At 34.2% G+C, this 19,145-nt stretch overlaps 3 protein-coding genes across 3 annotated transcripts; 1 reads left to right on the top strand and 2 right to left on the bottom strand.

The window, feature by feature from the left end:
• Positions 1-1,806: 1,806 nt before the first annotated feature.
• On the bottom strand, positions 1,807-2,721 carry LOC130828936 (uncharacterized). Its single transcript, XM_057694984.1, has 2 exons — positions 2,443-2,721; positions 1,807-2,360 (listed from the first exon to the last, which is right to left on the bottom strand). The coding sequence occupies exon 2, from the start codon at positions 2,324-2,326 to the stop codon at positions 1,931-1,933; it is 396 nt and encodes a 131-aa protein (XP_057550967.1). The 5' UTR covers positions 2,327-2,360; positions 2,443-2,721; the 3' UTR covers positions 1,807-1,930.
• A 2,255-nt stretch (positions 2,722-4,976) lies between these two features.
• Positions 4,977-11,512, top strand: LOC130828935 (surfeit locus protein 1-like). The gene is made up of 6 exons (XM_057694983.1): positions 4,977-5,288; positions 5,374-5,471; positions 8,261-8,496; positions 9,277-9,451; positions 9,531-9,820; positions 10,799-11,512. Exons 1-6 carry the CDS (start codon positions 5,120-5,122, stop codon positions 10,866-10,868), a joined length of 1,038 nt encoding a protein of 345 aa, XP_057550966.1. The 5' UTR covers positions 4,977-5,119; the 3' UTR covers positions 10,869-11,512.
• A 1,062-nt stretch (positions 11,513-12,574) lies between these two features.
• Positions 12,575-17,836, bottom strand: LOC130828934 (PITH domain-containing protein At3g04780-like). The gene is made up of 3 exons (XM_057694981.1): positions 17,641-17,836; positions 17,453-17,539; positions 12,575-15,271 (listed from the first exon to the last, which is right to left on the bottom strand). Exons 1-3 carry the CDS (start codon positions 17,677-17,679, stop codon positions 15,026-15,028), a joined length of 372 nt encoding a protein of 123 aa, XP_057550964.1. The 5' UTR covers positions 17,680-17,836; the 3' UTR covers positions 12,575-15,025.
• Between the last annotated feature and the right edge of the window lie 1,309 nt (positions 17,837-19,145).

Below are 19,145 nucleotides of genomic sequence, written 5' to 3'. Positions count from 1 at the left end.
CATTGACACGTGTCAGATTCTTTTATTGAATTATATAGTAGATAGTATGATATGATGATATGATTAGCAGATAGTATGATTATATGATATAATAGTATGAGATATGATATGATGATATGATAGTATGATATGATGATATAAATTATGATATGATAGTATGATAGTATGATTCTTGAACTATATATTTTTCAACTAATTTCCTGAGAGATCATCTTTTCAAGAGACGTTTTTCAGGCCCAGTCAAATAAAGCTTAATGCATACTCTTACTCTATATTTATCTTTATAGGTCGACCCAATTATTGAAGATACAAGAATTTACTTATTTATTTTATTTTTTTATTTTTTTATTTTTAATTTTTTTCTGTTTCTATTACCCCAATTAATTAACCCCAATCCCCAAAGAAAGTAAAAGCCCTCATGACTCATGCATTGAATGTCGAAGCCTCTCCCGAACCCTCTACACCTGCTGCCTACTTGCGTCTTTAATGACCTGTCACCGGCTACCACCTGACCACGATCCCGAGACCGGAGTTTACCTGCCGTCTGCGGCACCGCTCCAGCAGCCAATTTTGCTCTTCTCTCCCATCACTATTATTGATTGGACCATTTCTGATTTAAAAATTCCTAATCGATCATCGTGATTTGTAAATCATCATAAAAAGACAAAAATAATAATAATAAAATAAACATAACAAAAAAGATAAATTAAAACAACAAAACTCTCACTCTATCAAATCCTATCACTTAAGGGTAATTTGTTAACCTCACAAATAACCGTTATTTAGAACTTTTATTTACGATTTCTCTTCTTTAAGTTTATTTTTTTCTTTTTCTTTGCAAATTTTTGTCATTTAATCTTAATGTTGAAATTAATCAAATTAATTTATAGTGATTCATTTCTGTGGTTGGAATGATGATGAAATTTTTCATTAATTTTTTATTTGCAATTACACATTTAGAGTTTTTAATTTTAGGGTTTTTTTTAAATTGGGTGAATTTATTTATAGTGATTAATAATATATATAGTAATGAATCATACCTAATATATTGATTCATGGTTGTTGTGTATTCTATGCAATATGGATAGATATTCAAAAGACTTGCATCTGAATCACATTTTTCTTCTAAATTATTCAATGTAGTTTAGTTATCTTTTTAGAGAAGGATTTTTTTTCTCAATGTTAGTATCAATGCTAATGTACAACGATTCTGAAAACTAGGCGAGAACAATTGTACTTCATTCGTACTTTGTATTTTATTTTGTTGACCTTTGTTTTCTTCGTAAATTATAAAAATTGTAGTTTGTTCGTTATCTTTTATATTACCCTAACCGTCTGACGTTGTTAATTTTGCAGGATTAAAAATATATAATTTTAATTGTTGATGCCCCGTAAAAGTCTGAACTCTAAATTGCCACTAGTGACTAGTACCTACAAAATTTGAGCATATTCCTAGAATAATGCTTAAAAAAAAAAAATTTCCCACTTTATCTAATTTGGGAAAGTATTTCCCAGAATACCATCCACGTGGAAAAGTATTTTTTTTTATATTTTTTTAGACAAAACCGCCACTTGAGATGGCGGTTTACATAAAGCACCAAAACGCCACATGAAGTGGCGGTTTGGTCAAGGCAAACCGCCATCTCATGTGGCGGTTTGGTCCCTGGTAAACCGCCACTTCATGTGGCGGTTTGCTGGTGGCCTGCAACAATTTTTTTTTTCTTTCATTTCCCCTAAATAGTGAACGTGACCTGCACTAAACTAGTTCAATACCATCTATTCCATATTAATCAATTACGAACCAGCTTGATTTGAAAAAATTAATTATGAAAATAATGCGAAGATATATTACAATCATGAACATACAAAGTTAAAATCATACAAGAATATACAAGAAGTTAAAATCATATAATATACAAAGTTTGTTAAACTACAACCCCCGACCCCTTTTGTTTTGCGCACCGGTGGATGATGATGGTGTGAACTCGTCAACCTCCGCAATGACATTAAGAGTAGGAGCTCGTCGTTGACTAGCACGCTGATATGTGATAATCCTTTGCGGAGGCGATGGATGTGGCGGAGGAGTGTTGATGGAAGACGGGGGAACGAACGGCGACATAGTAGATGAACGCTGGCGGCCTCTTGTGGACCGAGAACTGGATCCTCCGGAAGAGCTACCTCGATGGGCTGAACTCCTTGGAGAAGGAGTGTGGAATGTGTCATCTACGTCGCCAATGACGGGTGGAGTCGGTATGAGGTACTCATAACCCGCTTGACTCAATGCATCGGTCAACTGGCGTTGTAGCGGCCCCTTGAATCGTGTCATTACATTGTATCAACACCGATCAGATGCGCTCAGCCTGTTTGTTATCATTATTTTGTTAAAACAGTTACTTAAAACTATTACTATTTGTTATGAGTGTTGAAAGAAAGAAAACGTACCAGTAACGTAGATGTCGGATGGTAATGTGATCCTGGCTGCGCAAATGCGGTGTTCGTCAGGCGTAATATGGAGATGCGCCTGTACCAACTCATGTACATAGCAGAGCTATGACCTGTGAAGTTATCTCCTGCAACCAATGTAGATGCTCGGTCGTTCCATGCATCTACATGCAATCTATGTCGTACGAGGTAGTTCTTGTCCCCAGTCCTCCGATCGATCGCATGTAGTTGACGTTGGGTGTCACAGGCTTGCGGAATTACCTGCTCCAAACCGAATTGACGCATCACACGATCCGGGAGATGTAGCTCGACGATGTCAAAGCAAATAAGAGGACAACGCGATCTCCAAATCTCGTGGCCCGATGTACATATGTGCGGTAGAGCTTCCATCTTAGCCGCTGTGTAAGGCTGCCATGTCATCTGTAATAGAAATCAATATGCTTAGTAATGTATACAATTTATTCATAACTAATAGAAATAGTAAATGTTACTAACCTGCTCGTCCCGTTGTCGATCTAGTGCGTCCCTGTAGTAGACGAGAGTATGTGGGGAGTGGGATCTCGAAAGATATACGCGAAGCCAGCTGCAAACAAATAAACATTGATTAACATTTTCATCTATCATAAAATAGTCAAATTATGAAATTGAATAGTGAATTGAGTGTTGCTACCTTACTGCCAAAGGATCCATCCCGCGCCGATGCTGTGACCCTAATATCGGTTCAAAATCATCCGCGTCATCTTGCTGATCATGTTGCCCATCCGGTCGAACCGTGCGAATAATGGGCCTCCCTATATGAATGTGCTCCCATGACCATATCTGTAATAACATCAAGCATCCACCAATGTCCTTGGCACCCTTACGAGATGCTCGACATAAGTTACGATATAGATACGCTAGGGTAGCACTTCCCCAACTGTACTCATCTACGCGCTCCAAGTCTCCCAGAAGAGGGAGATAGATCAACTGTACCGAGTCGCCGCTCTTGTCTGGAAACAAGATGCATCCAAACAGGTACAAGATGTAAGCGCGGGCATGTCTGTCAACCGTCAAATCATCTGCATCATCCTCAAGCGCGCTAAAATGCTGTCGGAGCCAAGTCAGCTTCAATGATGATCCAACGATGATCTTGGGCTGGGTGGGGTCTTGAGGGTTTTCCGGCCAAACCCCAAGCATCTCATGTACCCATGCTGCCCAATTTCCCTCCCCATGACCAATGACTGCTTGTCCTTCAACCGGTAGTCCCATGATAACTGCCACATCTTGCAACGTGATCGTTGCCTCGCCAACTGTGAGGTGGAATGTATGTGTCTCCGGCCTCCACCTCTCCACCAATGCAGTGATAAGAGCTCGATCGAGCTCCAAGCCCCCGCCCAACAACCGGTGAATGTATCTGAAACCTGCCATGTCGACTACCTCTAACACCCTGTCATCCACCTCCCACTGTAACGTACTCGCCTGGTAGTGCTGACGAGTAACCAATTGGGCAGTGGAGCCCTCCCACACAGCTACGCTCCTGTGGGTCGCCTGAAGCGTAAGCACTGATGGATCAACTGGGCCCGGCATCGCCATGATCGCTGTTACGTGTTTTTCATCGCCATAAGTGTTATAAAAATCATAAAAATATCATGACTTCCCTCGCATTATCCAAATTTGCAACCAATTCAACATGTTTTTCAATGGGATAATGATCTTTCATGTGATATCTCCACCAATTTGAATACAAGAATTTGTGATACTAAGGTATTAGAACACTTATTATAAGGTTCATTTCAAATATAAAAGCTAAAAATACCATGAATATATACAAAAACCATTAAACTAACCCTACAAAGTAATAAACTTTCATTGAAGCATTTCATCAAACACTTTATATGCATACAAAACAAATCCTAAAATTCAACTACAAATGTGTAAAACGTAAGCTTAAATCATGAAAACAATAGAATGTAACAAACAATTAACGTTTTTATAACTTCAATTCAAACAATAATGAACAAAAAAAACAATTTGCATATTGAACAAAAATTAGGGTTTTATTCATACCTTAAATGAGGATGAAAATGAAGTAGAAGATGGGAATGTAGTTGATTAGCTTAGTTCAAAGAGAGGAATTGTAAATTTGAAGTAAATGAGAGTGAAGATTTTTTTTTTTTTTTTTAAGCAAAACCGACGGCAATGGAAGAAAATGGAATGGAATGAATGAACCGACGAGATGCTGGCTGTTTTGTACTGCTACCAAACCGCCACTTCAAGTGGCGGTTTACTTAACATATATTTTTTTTTTTTTTTTAAAAAAAAATAAATTACCAAACCGCCATTTCAGATGGCGTTTTGCTTCAGGTGCCTGAACAAAACCGCTACCTCATGTAGCGGTTATATTTAAAAAAAAAAAAAAAAATTTCTCAAAGCTATCCTACGTGGACGGTAATGTGGGAATTAGTTTTGCAATTCAAGCAAATTGGGAAATTCTTTACAAAATTGCATTATTTAGGGAATAGACTCACAAAATTTATGTCATAAGTATAATCACCCCAACTATTGATAATTCTAATTTAAGTTGACCCACATTCCGCCCTAGTCGTACGAGCTACAAAGCGCTAAAAATCAAACGAAAACCCTTTAAAACAGGGTCTGGAATCTGGGAAAGTGGTGTTCATCTTAGCTTCATTATGAAATGGCAACCTCCATTTCCAGAAATTTGACTAAAAACATTCGCTTCATCATCTCATCTAGCCCTTCATCTTCCCTTTCACAACCTCGTTACTTTTCTACTTCATCTGCATCAACAATCTCTTCCATTGATGGCTCTCCTCAAAATCCATGTCCTCAATTTCAACCTCAAGGTTTTCTGATTTCTCTATAATTTGAATTTTGTTTCGTTTTACAGTTATTGATGCTAAAATAATTGAAATTTTGATTATTGTGCAGCAAAAGAGAAAGGAATATGGTCCAAGATGTTTCTCTTTCTTCCTGGGGCTATTGCTTTTGGTCTTGGCACTTGGCAGATCTTCCGACGACACGATAAGGTTCTTTCTTCTTTTTTTTTTATTTTTTTATTTCTTTTTTGTTTTTTATTGACACTTGATAATTGACTTGTATACTCACATTTGATGTAAGATGCTTTATTTTGATGCCATCCAATTTGCTTGCTCTCATATTTGTGTTTAATTGCCAATATAGCTGGGACTGAAGTGTCGTGCTGTTGTTAATTAGTGCACCATTTTGCTCTAACTGATAGGACAATAGGATTGAGTATTTGTTAATGCAAGATTTGAGATATGGAGTTCTTTGAGGGAGACGAGTTATTCCAATCACATGTGAAATTGTCAGTACAAAGGTTATAGGATGCATTTCAGTTTGCGAACTTAAAAATAAAATGAAGGAGTATATCAAATAGTATTGAAAGTCCATATAAAGCATTTTGGGGAGCTTGAGATATATATGAGCTCGATTGAGGTTTATTGAGTGGATGAAGACTTTTTGTTTGTTTGTTGATCTAAAAATGTTTTGTGTACTATGAGTTTGGATTTACTTGTTTCTATTCTACTCCGTGATTCTTGATCTTTTTAGCATTTTGAACAAAGAATCTAGGTTAGTTCATATGATCCTATTAAGACTTGATAAGCTTGTATTGGTTGTTGATCTTGTGTGTACTTTTGTGCTTAAATGGATGGATCGAAGTCAAATGTATGTGAAGCATTTAAAGTTTTACTTAAAGTTGAGTTTGGTTACTATTTCATGGAATTTTTTTGGCTGTTATAAAGCATCATAGCTTTTGATGAATCCTTGGGTCAGGATTTGTAAATTGAAAATTTGTTGAATTTTTGTATAGTACCTTCTTGCTATGTTACTCCAACATGGCAAGGAGCCTTTGTACTTGTGTCGACATGACACTCATGAAATAAAAATGAGGACGCTTCATTAAATAATAGGCTCTTTATAACAAATTTTGAGTTTACTGCACCGCGAAATTCCATTAGGTTACCTATGATTTAAGAACATGGTTTAACAACCATTATAGACTGTAATTTTACATATTAGCCATTATAATCTTAAAAATATTTATTCGGTTCTAAAAAGTATACTATAAGTTTTAGATTAACTTTTTATGAAAACTTAAATTACTATGAAATTTTTCTTGAAGTTAACAATTCACATTGCCATGTCCGTCAAAACGATACGTAACATTATTAGAGATGGTTCACATATCATTTCAAATAAAAGATGTTCATACAAAAAGGGAGAAGAAAGAGAAAGAGGAGGAAGAAAGGATAGTTGGAGACAAGAGATGATCAAAAGCATAGTGAATTCAGAATTTACTTAATTTGTGGGTGTTTTTTTTCTTTTTGGAACACTATTGATGATTGATACTCACTTTCTCATCTTTTTCTTGATTTTAACCTCACTTCCAGTTCATTTTTAGTAGGGCAATATTTTGTAATTCTTTGATTTGAGATTATAATAGACTATACTAAGATAGGTATCGCTAATTTTGCTGATTTCTTTTCTCTTGTGGAATAATTTTAACAAGTTTAGGCTATATTACTTTTCTTTCTCAAATTTTCACAAGGAAAGCTTTTCTATATATATATATATATATATATATATATATATATATATATATATATATATATATATATATATTCTGAGATTGGGAACCCGTGGTTTCTTTTCTCAGAATCTATAGCAGTACAATTATACTACAATTTAGGAGAAAAATATGGTGCAATAGGTGACTCTAATGCTACCTCTTAATGATGATATATTAAAGGTGGAATTCAATAAATTAGTTCTTATGTCAGTAATACTCCGTCCGTTCCTTTGAACTTGTCACACTACTTTAAATCGTCCCTTTAAATTCGCCACTTTTTCTATTTTGGTTCATTCCCTCTTTTATCTCATCTACAAACTCATTTTTGTCTTCATCTTATTCATATATTTCTTCTATCCACTTGTATTTTTGCCTTATATACCAACCAAAACTTAATAAAACAGCTCTAAGCCTTTGTTTCAAATTTTAATGGATGAAGGATGTAATATCTTGATATACCAATATGGCTATAATCTTATGGGCTTCCTATTGGCTTACATGACATGATAAGTGTAAGATGTATAAGAAAAAATGTTTCTTTGTTCATTTTTGAGAAGTTGACATGCCTGTTTAGTGTATGAAGTTGTTACTCCTTTATTCTAACTAGTACATCAGCATCATGCTTAGATTCAGCTTGCTTTCAGAATGACTAAAAATAGTTGATCATTTCAAGTTTCTATGGATGTTGATTTCGTTTATAGTGTTGATTTCGTTTCTTAGTGCCTGATGACACAGAATTTCATGATTGTCGTCAGGAACTAGAATCAGATTTATATTGCTTTAGCAACCTGCAAAAGCACTACAGCTTAATTGTCTTGGATTGAATCAGGAAGGACTCAATATCCTTTATATCCCGGTGTGAGTCTTAATAGAGTATGAAAACTTTGTTCATTTTCAATATTATTCTTATTGCTCTTTTATGCTTGTGAGAGATGCATGAACGGTGGCTTGTCTTGCTTCTTATGTTATTACTTGTTTGTTACTACTTTATTGTTCTTTTATTCTTGTGATGATCAACGATGGCCTTTCTTGTTCTTATATAATTGCTTGTTTGTTACCCACTACCTTTCAACTAAATGATGTTATTTTCTGGTGGATGCTTGTTTATAATTCAAGAGCTCAAGTCTTTAACTAAATGAAATATATTTCGTAACTTGAATCCAAGTACCTTTTATATTATTTACTTAAACTGTTTTGTTTGACTTTAGATATTTGCTGGTGTAGATCAAAATGTTGGAGTACAGAAAAGAAAGGTTGGAAATGGAGCCTATTCAATTCAATGCTATAGCTTCTAATGAAAATTCAAATACTTTGGAGTTCCAAAAGGTGGTCTGCATAGGCGTTTTTGATGAGAAGAAGTCAATATTCGTGGGTCCACGCTCTAGAAGTATCTCCGGAATTACAGAAAATGGATACTACCTTGTAACACCCCTTGTGCCTATTACCGGTAATCTTGACAGGTGAGCAATTGAATTGTTGACATGTGTGGATGTCTACCTGTTCCGTTGTCCAGTTTTTATTGAAAGCTGCTTTTCATTAAAATGTGGTCTTTATTTTTTCCTCTTTTGTTTGTCTCACCTTATTTTGTCATTAGTGATCTGGGTATCTTCTCTTTGTGTGATATGAAGAAGTGAATATGGAATGAAATCCTTGATGTGTTGTTGCGTAATGCCAGTACCTATCTTGCTGAGCAAACTTCTGTTTACTGCTGATTATCTATCAAGAATGTCATTCAATAGAAATTGGCGTCATTTCCATGTTTTGTTGCATGAATTGTACATTAGGACCTAATTTTTGCAAAACTTGGCACTTGTGACCCAATCAAGCAAAACTTGGCACTTGTGACCCAATCAATTATATCAATTGTCATTAATGAGATTTATGTGACTTTAAAAAAGAAATTTGATGTTTTTGATATTTACTATTTTTCCCTCCTTTTACCCTTGTTTTCCCTTGGAGATGGATGGTGTGAAAACCGAGGAGATTGGAGTGAGAGAGAGCATTAGATGTTAGAACAGAGAAAGAGTGCCAGCATTTTGCAACTGAGGAGGTGCTTAGAGTCGGAACAATTTCATCTTAGTCATTTACGAAATACTAGATGTTTCCAAATAGCTGTAGACATAGAATGCTTTTACATCTCTTTTGTGGATACTTCGCTGTTTGTAATATGTATTTATGCTTAATAAGCTGTATGTTTTGGTTGTGCTATGTTTTCTTCTGGCTGATGATGTAAATTTCAGTGTCCAGTCCCCCGTATTAGTGAATAGGGGATGGGTCCCGCGAAGCTGGAGGGACAAGGCACTTGAATCTTCTCAAGATGTTGAAGAAGCTAAAGATTTGTCTAGCACTGCTTCATCAACTGGTGAAAAGCATTATTTTTGGCGATTTTGGTCTAAAACACCCCTACCCACAGAGGTTTGCTTTGCATTACTATTGTTGTTTTTATAACATAGTATACGTGCTGAGAGTTTCTCACCATCTCCCTGTTGAGTAGGTGAAAGATCAAGCTCCATCTGTTAGTCCAGTAGAAGTAGTCGGTGTGATTCGTGGGAGTGAGAAGCCAAGCATTTTTGTTCCAGAAAATGATCCTGCCTCTGGTCAGTGGTTTTTTGTTGATGTTCCTGCTATTGCCCATGCATCTGGTCTTCCTCAGAATACAGTCTATATTGAAGATATTAATGAAAACGTTAGCCCTAGCAATCCATACCCTATTCCAAAAGATGCTGGAACTTTAATTCGCAGCTCAGTCATGCCTCAAGATCATCTAAATTACACATTGACATGGTACATATTCTGCCATTTGACTTTATCTTATCTGTGCCCTTGCAGCCTTTTTCACTGTTCTTTAAATCATCTCAAGGCCATTTCTATGTTCTTTTTTACCCTTTTTGGGGTTGGTATATTGACTTCTGGGTAGCAGTTTTGAATTGGATAATTTTGTAGTGCTTTTGCACCTAGATGGCTTGAATATTGATTATGAAAATTTGAATGTTAAGCTACATATATTTTCAAGATCACGGTAACATGATAAAAGCATCTAATTCAACATTAAAACCAAACTATATGGAAATATGGTAGAGAACTACTAAATTCACCATTTTCTTTCTTACACCTAGATGAAGTAGAATGGGATTTGGAGAGTTGGATCATTTTCGTTCAAGATGTGGTGCCTCCTTGAATTATAGTAGCTAATATGTTTATACTCCTACTTAAAAAGGTAGAAACAATGAGTTTGAATAAGAAGTTAGCTGAAGCAAATTGAAGTGAAAATCATTATGAAGCAAAAATCTCGGTGATGTGTCAGTATGATGGCCTACTTCCTAACATGATTCAGAACAATTTTACAATCATGCATTCCAATTTTCTGAGGGCCCATCTGACCAGCTGATAACATATGTCCACATGATTCTTGCTCATTTTTATATAGTGAAGTTGTTAGTCTAGTATCTAAGAGGCCTGTGGAGTCCCGATGATTTACTGCTTATGTTAATCTTGATGCAATATTGGTGTCCTTATATTTGTGTTCATGTATGAAAGTTCATGTCCCATGTTGCAAGATGCTAGGAAAATTGATGCTGTGAGATTTAGTTGAGGAAGAAAAGTATTAAAGTTTAAACCTCTTACTAAATGTTAAATTACATTGTATCAGAATCATAACGCACTAGTATCATAACTTATACCAAACAAAAATCAACTCCCGACCATAAGGAAATAGAAGTTTTATTAGTTTATTTGGTAACATATGATGTTCATGTCAAACAGGTATTCTCTATCAGCTGCTGTGACATATATGGCTTACAAGAGATTGAAGCCTAGAAGAACTTGGAGATAGTTCCCGAGTTATGGACGTCTTTCGACGTGTTACTATACGGTTTTGATCATGTTCAAGAACACTGAAGTTCAGGTGCTGGCAAATCAATTACAGATACCTTTGGTCACCATGGTAGGGTTTGTCTTACTATTGTCACTCGTCTTCCCTGCTAACTTCCAAGGGTGACCCTGCAAAGTTTGTTGAGCAGACATTCAGAAACTAAAACTCGCTAGAAAATTTTGATTTGAAACACTAGATTGACGTAGTTATCTTCATATATCAGCTAAACAAAGATGTGCATAAGCTGTACTGGTTTGCAGAACTGTGGGCATCTGGCCTTCAAGAAATGAACTCAGGCAGATGCTCATATTAAGTTATTAACCTATAGCGGATGTCGAATATATATTTTTGATTCCGGAATTTAAGAAATGAACTAAGGCATTTGCCTCATTGGTTACATGATTACATCAAATATGCAATAAATGAAAAATGTTCTTGTCAATTTGGTGCAACCTGGTTTGGCCCTCTAAAGTACCTTGTCAAACTTGAATATTGTAGCTTTGGTATAGCACAATTTTGCAGAACAGCCGGTCTCTCATTTCTTTGAGATGTCTCTCAAGCCTAATTCAATTAACCTTAATGTCCACTTAGTGTATTCTTAATACCTACTTATATTAACTTAATGTCTACTTATAATATACTTGATGTCCACCAAAAAAAAAACTTAAATTCATATTTACAATATTCTTAATGTCTACCGAGAATCTTAGCCTACTACCCTACTTATCATGTCTTTAATGTCTACTTATAATATTTCTAAATGTCTACTGACAATACTCGTAATTTTTACCGAGAAACTTACTCTATATTTTTCTTTTTGGTCAGTCCAAAGGGATCGTCTCTCACAAGAATTTGTATTTACAGAATGGGATTATGATATTCTTATGAACCTTGCCCGTCAGTTGAGCTAGTGAAAACTCTTAGTTCGATTTTGAAATAAGAATGGGAAACTCTTGTAGTGTGTTACCAATTACCGTGGTCTTTTATAAAGTGCTGTTTCTGGCTTGTAGCTGCTGGAGCTATAAGGCAAAGAAAACAAGCACAGAAATGCACCATAATTCATAGGCCATAGCTTTAGCCTCTTATCATATATGGAATATGTCACTTGAATGTTGCATTTAGTATGCGTCTTGAAGTTCCTAATTTATTACCCTGATTATTCACATAGTAATTCATATGTCCCTTGTTTGATGTCTCAAAAGTTGTAGAGGGTGTTTAAAATTGGATGACAGATCCGAAAATTTGAATATTAGCTTTTTTGGATGGTTATAGTTGTAGTTTTTAATATTAGCTGTGTAATTTATTGTGTAAATTAGAATTTTTTAGTAAAGGTTATAGTTACATGTATTACCAAATACTACCTTAAACTGCTACTTAATCGAAGAATAAATTTTTTTTTACACGATTTAGCTTTATTAAATCACTAATAGCTAATTAAAATGCTATGGTAAACGCACCCATAGTATTTGAAATCAAGAGCATTCTTAATTTTTTTCAACAAAATATATTTTAAACATCTATTTTTAGTGTGTCTTAGTCGTTTTGTCTGCTTGTAATCTGGTTAGATTTGTTTTCTTGAATGGTATTGTGTTTATGAAGTATGTTTTGTGTTATCTGTTTTCTGTTTTTCCATTTTTCTTTTGCAAGAACCTCATATGCCAACCGATACTCGAGTTGAGAAAGACAAGCATATTGATCTGTCTTCTTTCATTGAACATATAAATAACAACAAAAATTGTACACGTCGCTCAAATAAATTCCATTTTTTTTTTTTAATTTTAAGAATCCCCAAATCTATTACTAAAACGACGCGTTACTCCATCACCATGACCTTCCTTCATCTCCGCTTCACAAAATTCCTCAAATGGCTTCCAATTTCCAACCTTTAATCTCTAAACTCCCCATTCTGATTTTTGTGCTAGATTAGCTTGAATAATTGATAATCGATTCGGGTTTTAGGGTTATTGTTCGGATACTAAGGAGAGGAATCGCCGAATACGAAGCCGAGTTGGTCGCTTTACTTGCGATTGCAATTAGCTTCATTCCTCCAGTTAGGCACGGTAATTGATTTTGTTAAATTTGAAGAGCAAGCCTTTGACCTCAGTAATTTATGTTGAAAGCCATAAGTCCACAACAGTGTTGTTGGCTAATTGCTTGTTTTCATATGACTGCTTCCCCCTTCCCATAATCCATTCCCGTTGATATGACTGGTTCAACTTCCGTATGGAGTTTTGTTGATTTGATTTTGGGAAAATTGACATTTATACTCCAATCCTATTGTGTGTCCAATGAAAATAAACTATCTTTCAATTATTTTAAAATAATCCCATCTTGCACGTATCAGCTGAAAATGCATCAAACCTGCATGAAAACCGATGTTTTAATGGTTTAAAAGCTTTGTTAAGAGAAATATAAAGATTCATGGAAAATGAATGAAGATTTAAGGTGTATAAAGGACTCAAATATGGTTAAATATAAAGATGAGTTATCTAGACTCGTTACATTTTCAGCAAAAACGTGCAATGGATGATCGAAAGGTGGGTTTATTTTTAGGTGATCAATAATAGGTTGGATTATTAATGTTAATTTTTCCTTTTATTTTTTGCAAGATATTTTTTTGGCTAATTTATCTTTAGTGTGTTTGAGATAGTGAGGGAAAATTCCTTGTGCCATCGGTTGTAGCTGAGGTTATTCACCTCTCTTTGAGTCTAATTAAGATATTGAAGATTACTTATGGTTACTCCTATAATCTCGTTGAAAATTGTGGATGGGATAAATCAGAGATGTTTGATATAATAGTTGGGCTTCTTGGTTTTGTGGGAGTCTTGATGATACTTGGTAATGGCTGAGGTATGGATTTTAAGTGTTCTTTTTGATAGAAATGCTAGAATCCCAAACGCTTGCTTGATGCGAAGAAGCTCAGTGTCTTCAATCTACATTGTTGCTACCTATGTGCAAAGGGAACTCCTTGCTGTATTATCAATCTTTATCACACTGCATATTGAAAATATTGTGTAATAACTTAGTGTATTTTGCGCATATATCCACTTTAATCTATTCCAGACCAAAGATTCATCCTAACTTTAGTACATCTCTTGCTATCTTAACCTACTCTTTCTCCCCTCTTTCCCACCAATGCTGCCCGAGACCAACACGAGACATGAAGAAGCAATCTTCACATTATACACAAACAAACACATGAGAAAAGAGATGGACGAAGGAATCTATATAAGTGTTTTTAAAAAAGAATTAATAAAGCAAATCTCAAATGCTACTACCACTTACTTTTCTTTTACTACTTTTAACTCTAAAAACTTAGAATAAATCCCTATGACTGATTCAAATGTATATTCTTTGTCCCACCTCATCTTCCCTTATGATTTCTCGTGTCACTCCTCTTTACCTTATTCCTTTTATTGTCCCTCCTTGTTAGTATATTCTATCATTTATCTTTTTTGCTTTTTATAGATTACAAATCAGCCTTTCTTCTTCTACAATGTCTCTTCGATCATCATATCAATAAATTCAATTCGAGAAAAAAATGTTCATCTATGAAATTATATATAACAAATGCTACACGAATAGAAATTCACGTGTTATACTCTCCCTTTCTATACACCTCACCTTGAAGTCATTCATCAAAAGCAAAATTCACTTTTGTTAAATTTCTTTTTAGCTTACACTTAGAATTTAAAGTTCAATTTTTAGACCTTTTCTAACCTTTAAAAACCATTACCAGTAACCAATGGATAATTCAAAATATAGCCCTTTCCTTGCACACGCAAAATATACCAGTATAATTCAATAAGCATAGTATAAACCAGAATAATCAATTGTCAATTGCCAGGTCGAAAAAATTGCTCACGTTGTGTTTTAGACAAGTATAAGCAAGAAAAATGCTACCTCCTATAGTTAGCAACGTAAGCATGTAGCAATAGCATCAATTGATCGTAAGACATGATAAAGAATCAAAATACATAATGAAAATATGTTCCATGATGATTAACTGATTATCAACAAGTGAAACCAGAAAAAAATTTCCACAAGATAACATGCCAGTAATAGACTGCTTAGCTGATATGTTTCAAGGGAACAAGATAAGAGCACAAATACTAGGTCTAAAACATGCAACATTTCCTTCCCAATCCCTTTCTTTCATCACTTTTGTCAGAAGTTTGGGTCTGGGGTTGGAGTTGAAATTGGGCGGGGGAGGAAACAATTCTGATAAGTTTATAGTCACCTTCCTCTTCTGGTCCTTTGATAACAATAGAATGCAACTTTATGACTTGCGTAAATGGAATATAGATCAAAAGTTGCTCGTCAGCATCACTCTCTAGATTCAACCCGTCATCTTCACGGTAACCCTAATTCACAAACAACACAGCTTGTAAGGCACATTATAATAATAGTCAAAAACTCAAAAGCCAAATTAAAAAGCAAGCAAAGGTCAACAATTGTCAATGTCACTTGTCCTTGTTGATAACAAAATTGATCAAGTGTGGGAAGCTAACTTTTATACTGCACTTTCGACTATAACAAAATATCTTTGTTAGACATAAAAATAATTAGCATCTTTAAAATTCATAGTACTCCGGTTACCACCAATACTCCACAAATTTTGTTTCCTTGGAACACGTTGTATGGCCCAAAAATTACTCATGTTTCATTGTAATTCTCCTTGTAGTCCCCAATACTACTCAGTTCTCTTTAAACAAGACAACAAATATCCTTCCTAATATCATTCATCCTCCTTCTCTTAACAATTCAATGAGATGGTGCTTATTAGTAGTCAAAATCAAAGATTTCCAACTCCTCCATATTTAACGTTGCCCTAAGGTTTCAAGGTAGGCTAATCCCTGATTCATAATTAAAGTATCATTGTTTACAACAATGTAGTTATAATTTTAAATAGTACACCCTCATAATTAAAGGTAGATCCACCCCATCGCAAAAGGTGTGAAATATAATTTCACATGTTTGAGTCATTGTGATTAATAAATTCAGAGTTCAAACTAAGGCAATTCGAAGGGGCACAAAAAATTTCCAAATGTTGCTAAAAACAAGTTGTGCTTTTCAATAATTTAATTTATTATTAGGTTGAGGTAGCCATTCTTACCTATGTTGGTCAATTATGTAATTGGGTATCTGCTATGAACAAGAATCTTAAACATGTTGATAGACATTTGAAGAAGATAGTGCGGAATTGTATTGCAGAAGATATAGCAGATAGTGAAGATAGATTCAAGATTTTCGAGAAGTTTGAAACTCCCAAAAAAACTAAACAAAGTAAAACAAACTTCTAAATTCATTACGGCACTCCTTTCTCCCTAATTTCCTATATTAATTACACTATCTTGGATCCTTGCACAAACTATCTCTAACTCACTTCTTGGCTTCTTCGACAAGCCTTTTGCTTGAGCTAATTTCCACTAATTTATTGTAAACCATTTTGAGCTAAATTTCTTCAACAAAAAAAAAAAAGTTGCACAAAACATTAATTTCAACAGAAATTATAAATCAATGAAAATGAGGGTACAAACTTCAATTCCTATGTTAGGCACCTTAACATAAAAGCTATTGAAAAAAAAAGAAATAGAGGTGAAGGACAACGAAGGCAGAGGTAATGAATATCTAGACAAATGTATAAATTACTAGATATCTTCATTTCAACTCACATATGCCATACCTAGGCTGAATCTTCAACGCTCATTAGGGTATAAAACATATTATTTTGGGCCAAAATCAAGGAAATTTCTTGGAAAGTAGCAACGTAGGCCACATGGACAAGACACAAGTACTCAAGTGCTAGGAACTATGAAAATGTGAAATCTGCTAAAAGGTACTTATGACTTTGTGCCTAGGCAAGAAGCCATTCATGGTCGATCATAATTCCCAAAACAATCTTATTTCTTGTGTACTATGTTGAAAAACTCAAAACAGCTTCTTGCTTCTTCTCTTTTAAGGTTGTGATAGCCAATAATTCTATGAACATCTGTCCACAGCACCAGAAGAACCATAGCCATCAATCTCTTTTACGCTAGTACAACTATACTTGCTTTATCATAGTCAAGGCTTGTTTCGAATTCCAAATAGCCAAAGTAGTACAACATCTGATTAATCAAAGTTCAACTAATGAAGTCAACCCCCCAGCTATAACCAAAAGACGAATTTAATTTTAATTGCCTTCCATTACTATTTTACTATGTTCTCAATCACCCTAGGTCACAAGTCACTAACTCGTTGCTATTACAAAGGTGAGTTTGGTACATCTAACCCCCAAAATCCCGCATAATGGCATGTTGTGGCTACTGCTGTTCTCAACTGCCCTACCACAACTTCAAAATAATTCAAGACATTCCTGCATTCTCTCAGAAGAAGGTTTCTTTGCAAACACAATAGACTGTTGAATGTTGATAACCTAGAACAAATTATCAATTTAAAAAACCCTAATTATCAATTGGGTATGAATTTCGTGCACATAAGCTCTCAAATAATTCATTCAACGCAATAATTTAAAAAAAAAATGAATATATTGAGAGAAGAACCTGCTTGAGGGCATTGGCAATAGAGTTACTGCTCTTCTGATTGAGACATTCAACTTCACTCCAATCTATATGCTCCAACAAATCCACCTTTCAACATCAAAAGCAATAATTATAATTATAACGAATAAATTACTAGCAAATTTAGTTGGAAAAAAACGACTTTAAGAGAGAAAAAAAAGGAGATATACTTGGTTTCTGTGAATTGCAGAAGCGGATTCGGCAGCCATGGCAGACAAAAAACAATAGCGATGAGAAGAAGGGAAGAGGGAAAGAAAAAAAGAATATGAGCGTAGCAACTTTTCTCCAAATTCCAATTTTGCTTAACGCAACTTTCTGATGCACAACACTAAAAAAGGACTTGCATAAAAATGAATCTTAACAAAGTACTCCCTCCGATTCACCATCATAGTCTCATATTGGTTTTGCACGGATATTAAGAAATGCATTGGGAACCACTAAAAAGGTGTAAGGAATAGATGTAATTAGATAAAGTAAGGGGTTATTTACTTACTTTAGTAAGGGTAAAGGGTTATTTACTTACTTTAGTAAGGGTAAAATGGGAAAAAATTATTACTAAAATAGGAAATGAGACATTAATGGTGAACTGACCTAATATAGAAATGAGACTATGATGGTGAATTGGAGGGAGTAAATTTTTTTTATCGACTTAAAATAGCTATACTGATTTTATATATACTTGGTGATCAATTATAATTTTAATCTGATTTTATATACACTTATAGTATTAAATTAATTATATATAATTTTAAAATGACTAATTATAATCTTAGAGTTGATTATTTTTAAAGTGATAACTTATAAGTTATAACTCTAAATAATCATTTAAATTTTTTAGAGTGATCAATTTCTGAAATGTGTTAATTATATAGATATGTCTTATAGTAAAACGATTTCATACAAAATTTGGAGGAAAATAATTACATCTTTACTGCCCACATAGAATAGCATTTTTTTTATTTTTTTATTTGTAGTCAAAACCAAAAGCACTATGTGACATAGCAATGTATTTATGACTTTCAAAACAATTTAAAAAAACTTGTATATAAAATGTTCTTTCACATAACGGTTCATTTTAAAGTAAACATTGTATTAGATAGCATTACATGGTAAGGTTTAGGGGCAAAGTTTATATTTTTAAATCCATATATTACCATTTAGTTATAACCAAATCCACACATTACAAAAATAAATGAAAGTTTATATTCATTCATTATTATTGTTCTATTTGGTTTTGGCGCATTTGTTAATATATTATTTTAACTTTAAATATCTCTAATTATGCTTGAGTAAAAATTATAAAAAGTTGATATTAATAAAATTTACATTAAGACGAATAAAGCAAGATCTCATCTGACTATGTTTTAATTTATAGGTTAAGAACAAAGCACATATTAAGAGTCATCATTATCATCATCATACCCAGTGTATCCCGCCCATAACAAAACCAAAAGAACATATTAAGAGTGATTGACGAATAGTGTTTAAAAATTAAATATGGTCCTCACTTGAAACTAAATATATGGCCGAAGATGCATCAATTAAAATGTTTCTTGTAAGTAATTTCAATAATTTTAAGTTTGATGATAATCGCCCAATTATGGAATAATTTCATGAGATATAAAGGATGTATGATAATCTTCAAAGGCGCGACATAAATATGGATGAACTCTTT

Source organism: Amaranthus tricolor, chromosome 12 (genome assembly GCF_026212465.1).
Source record: "Amaranthus tricolor cultivar Red isolate AtriRed21 chromosome 12, ASM2621246v1, whole genome shotgun sequence".
NCBI lineage: Eukaryota > Viridiplantae > Streptophyta > Magnoliopsida > Caryophyllales > Amaranthaceae > Amaranthus > Amaranthus tricolor.
The sequence above is the reverse complement of the archived record's forward strand: the minus strand, read 5'-3'. Positions and strand labels throughout refer to the sequence as shown.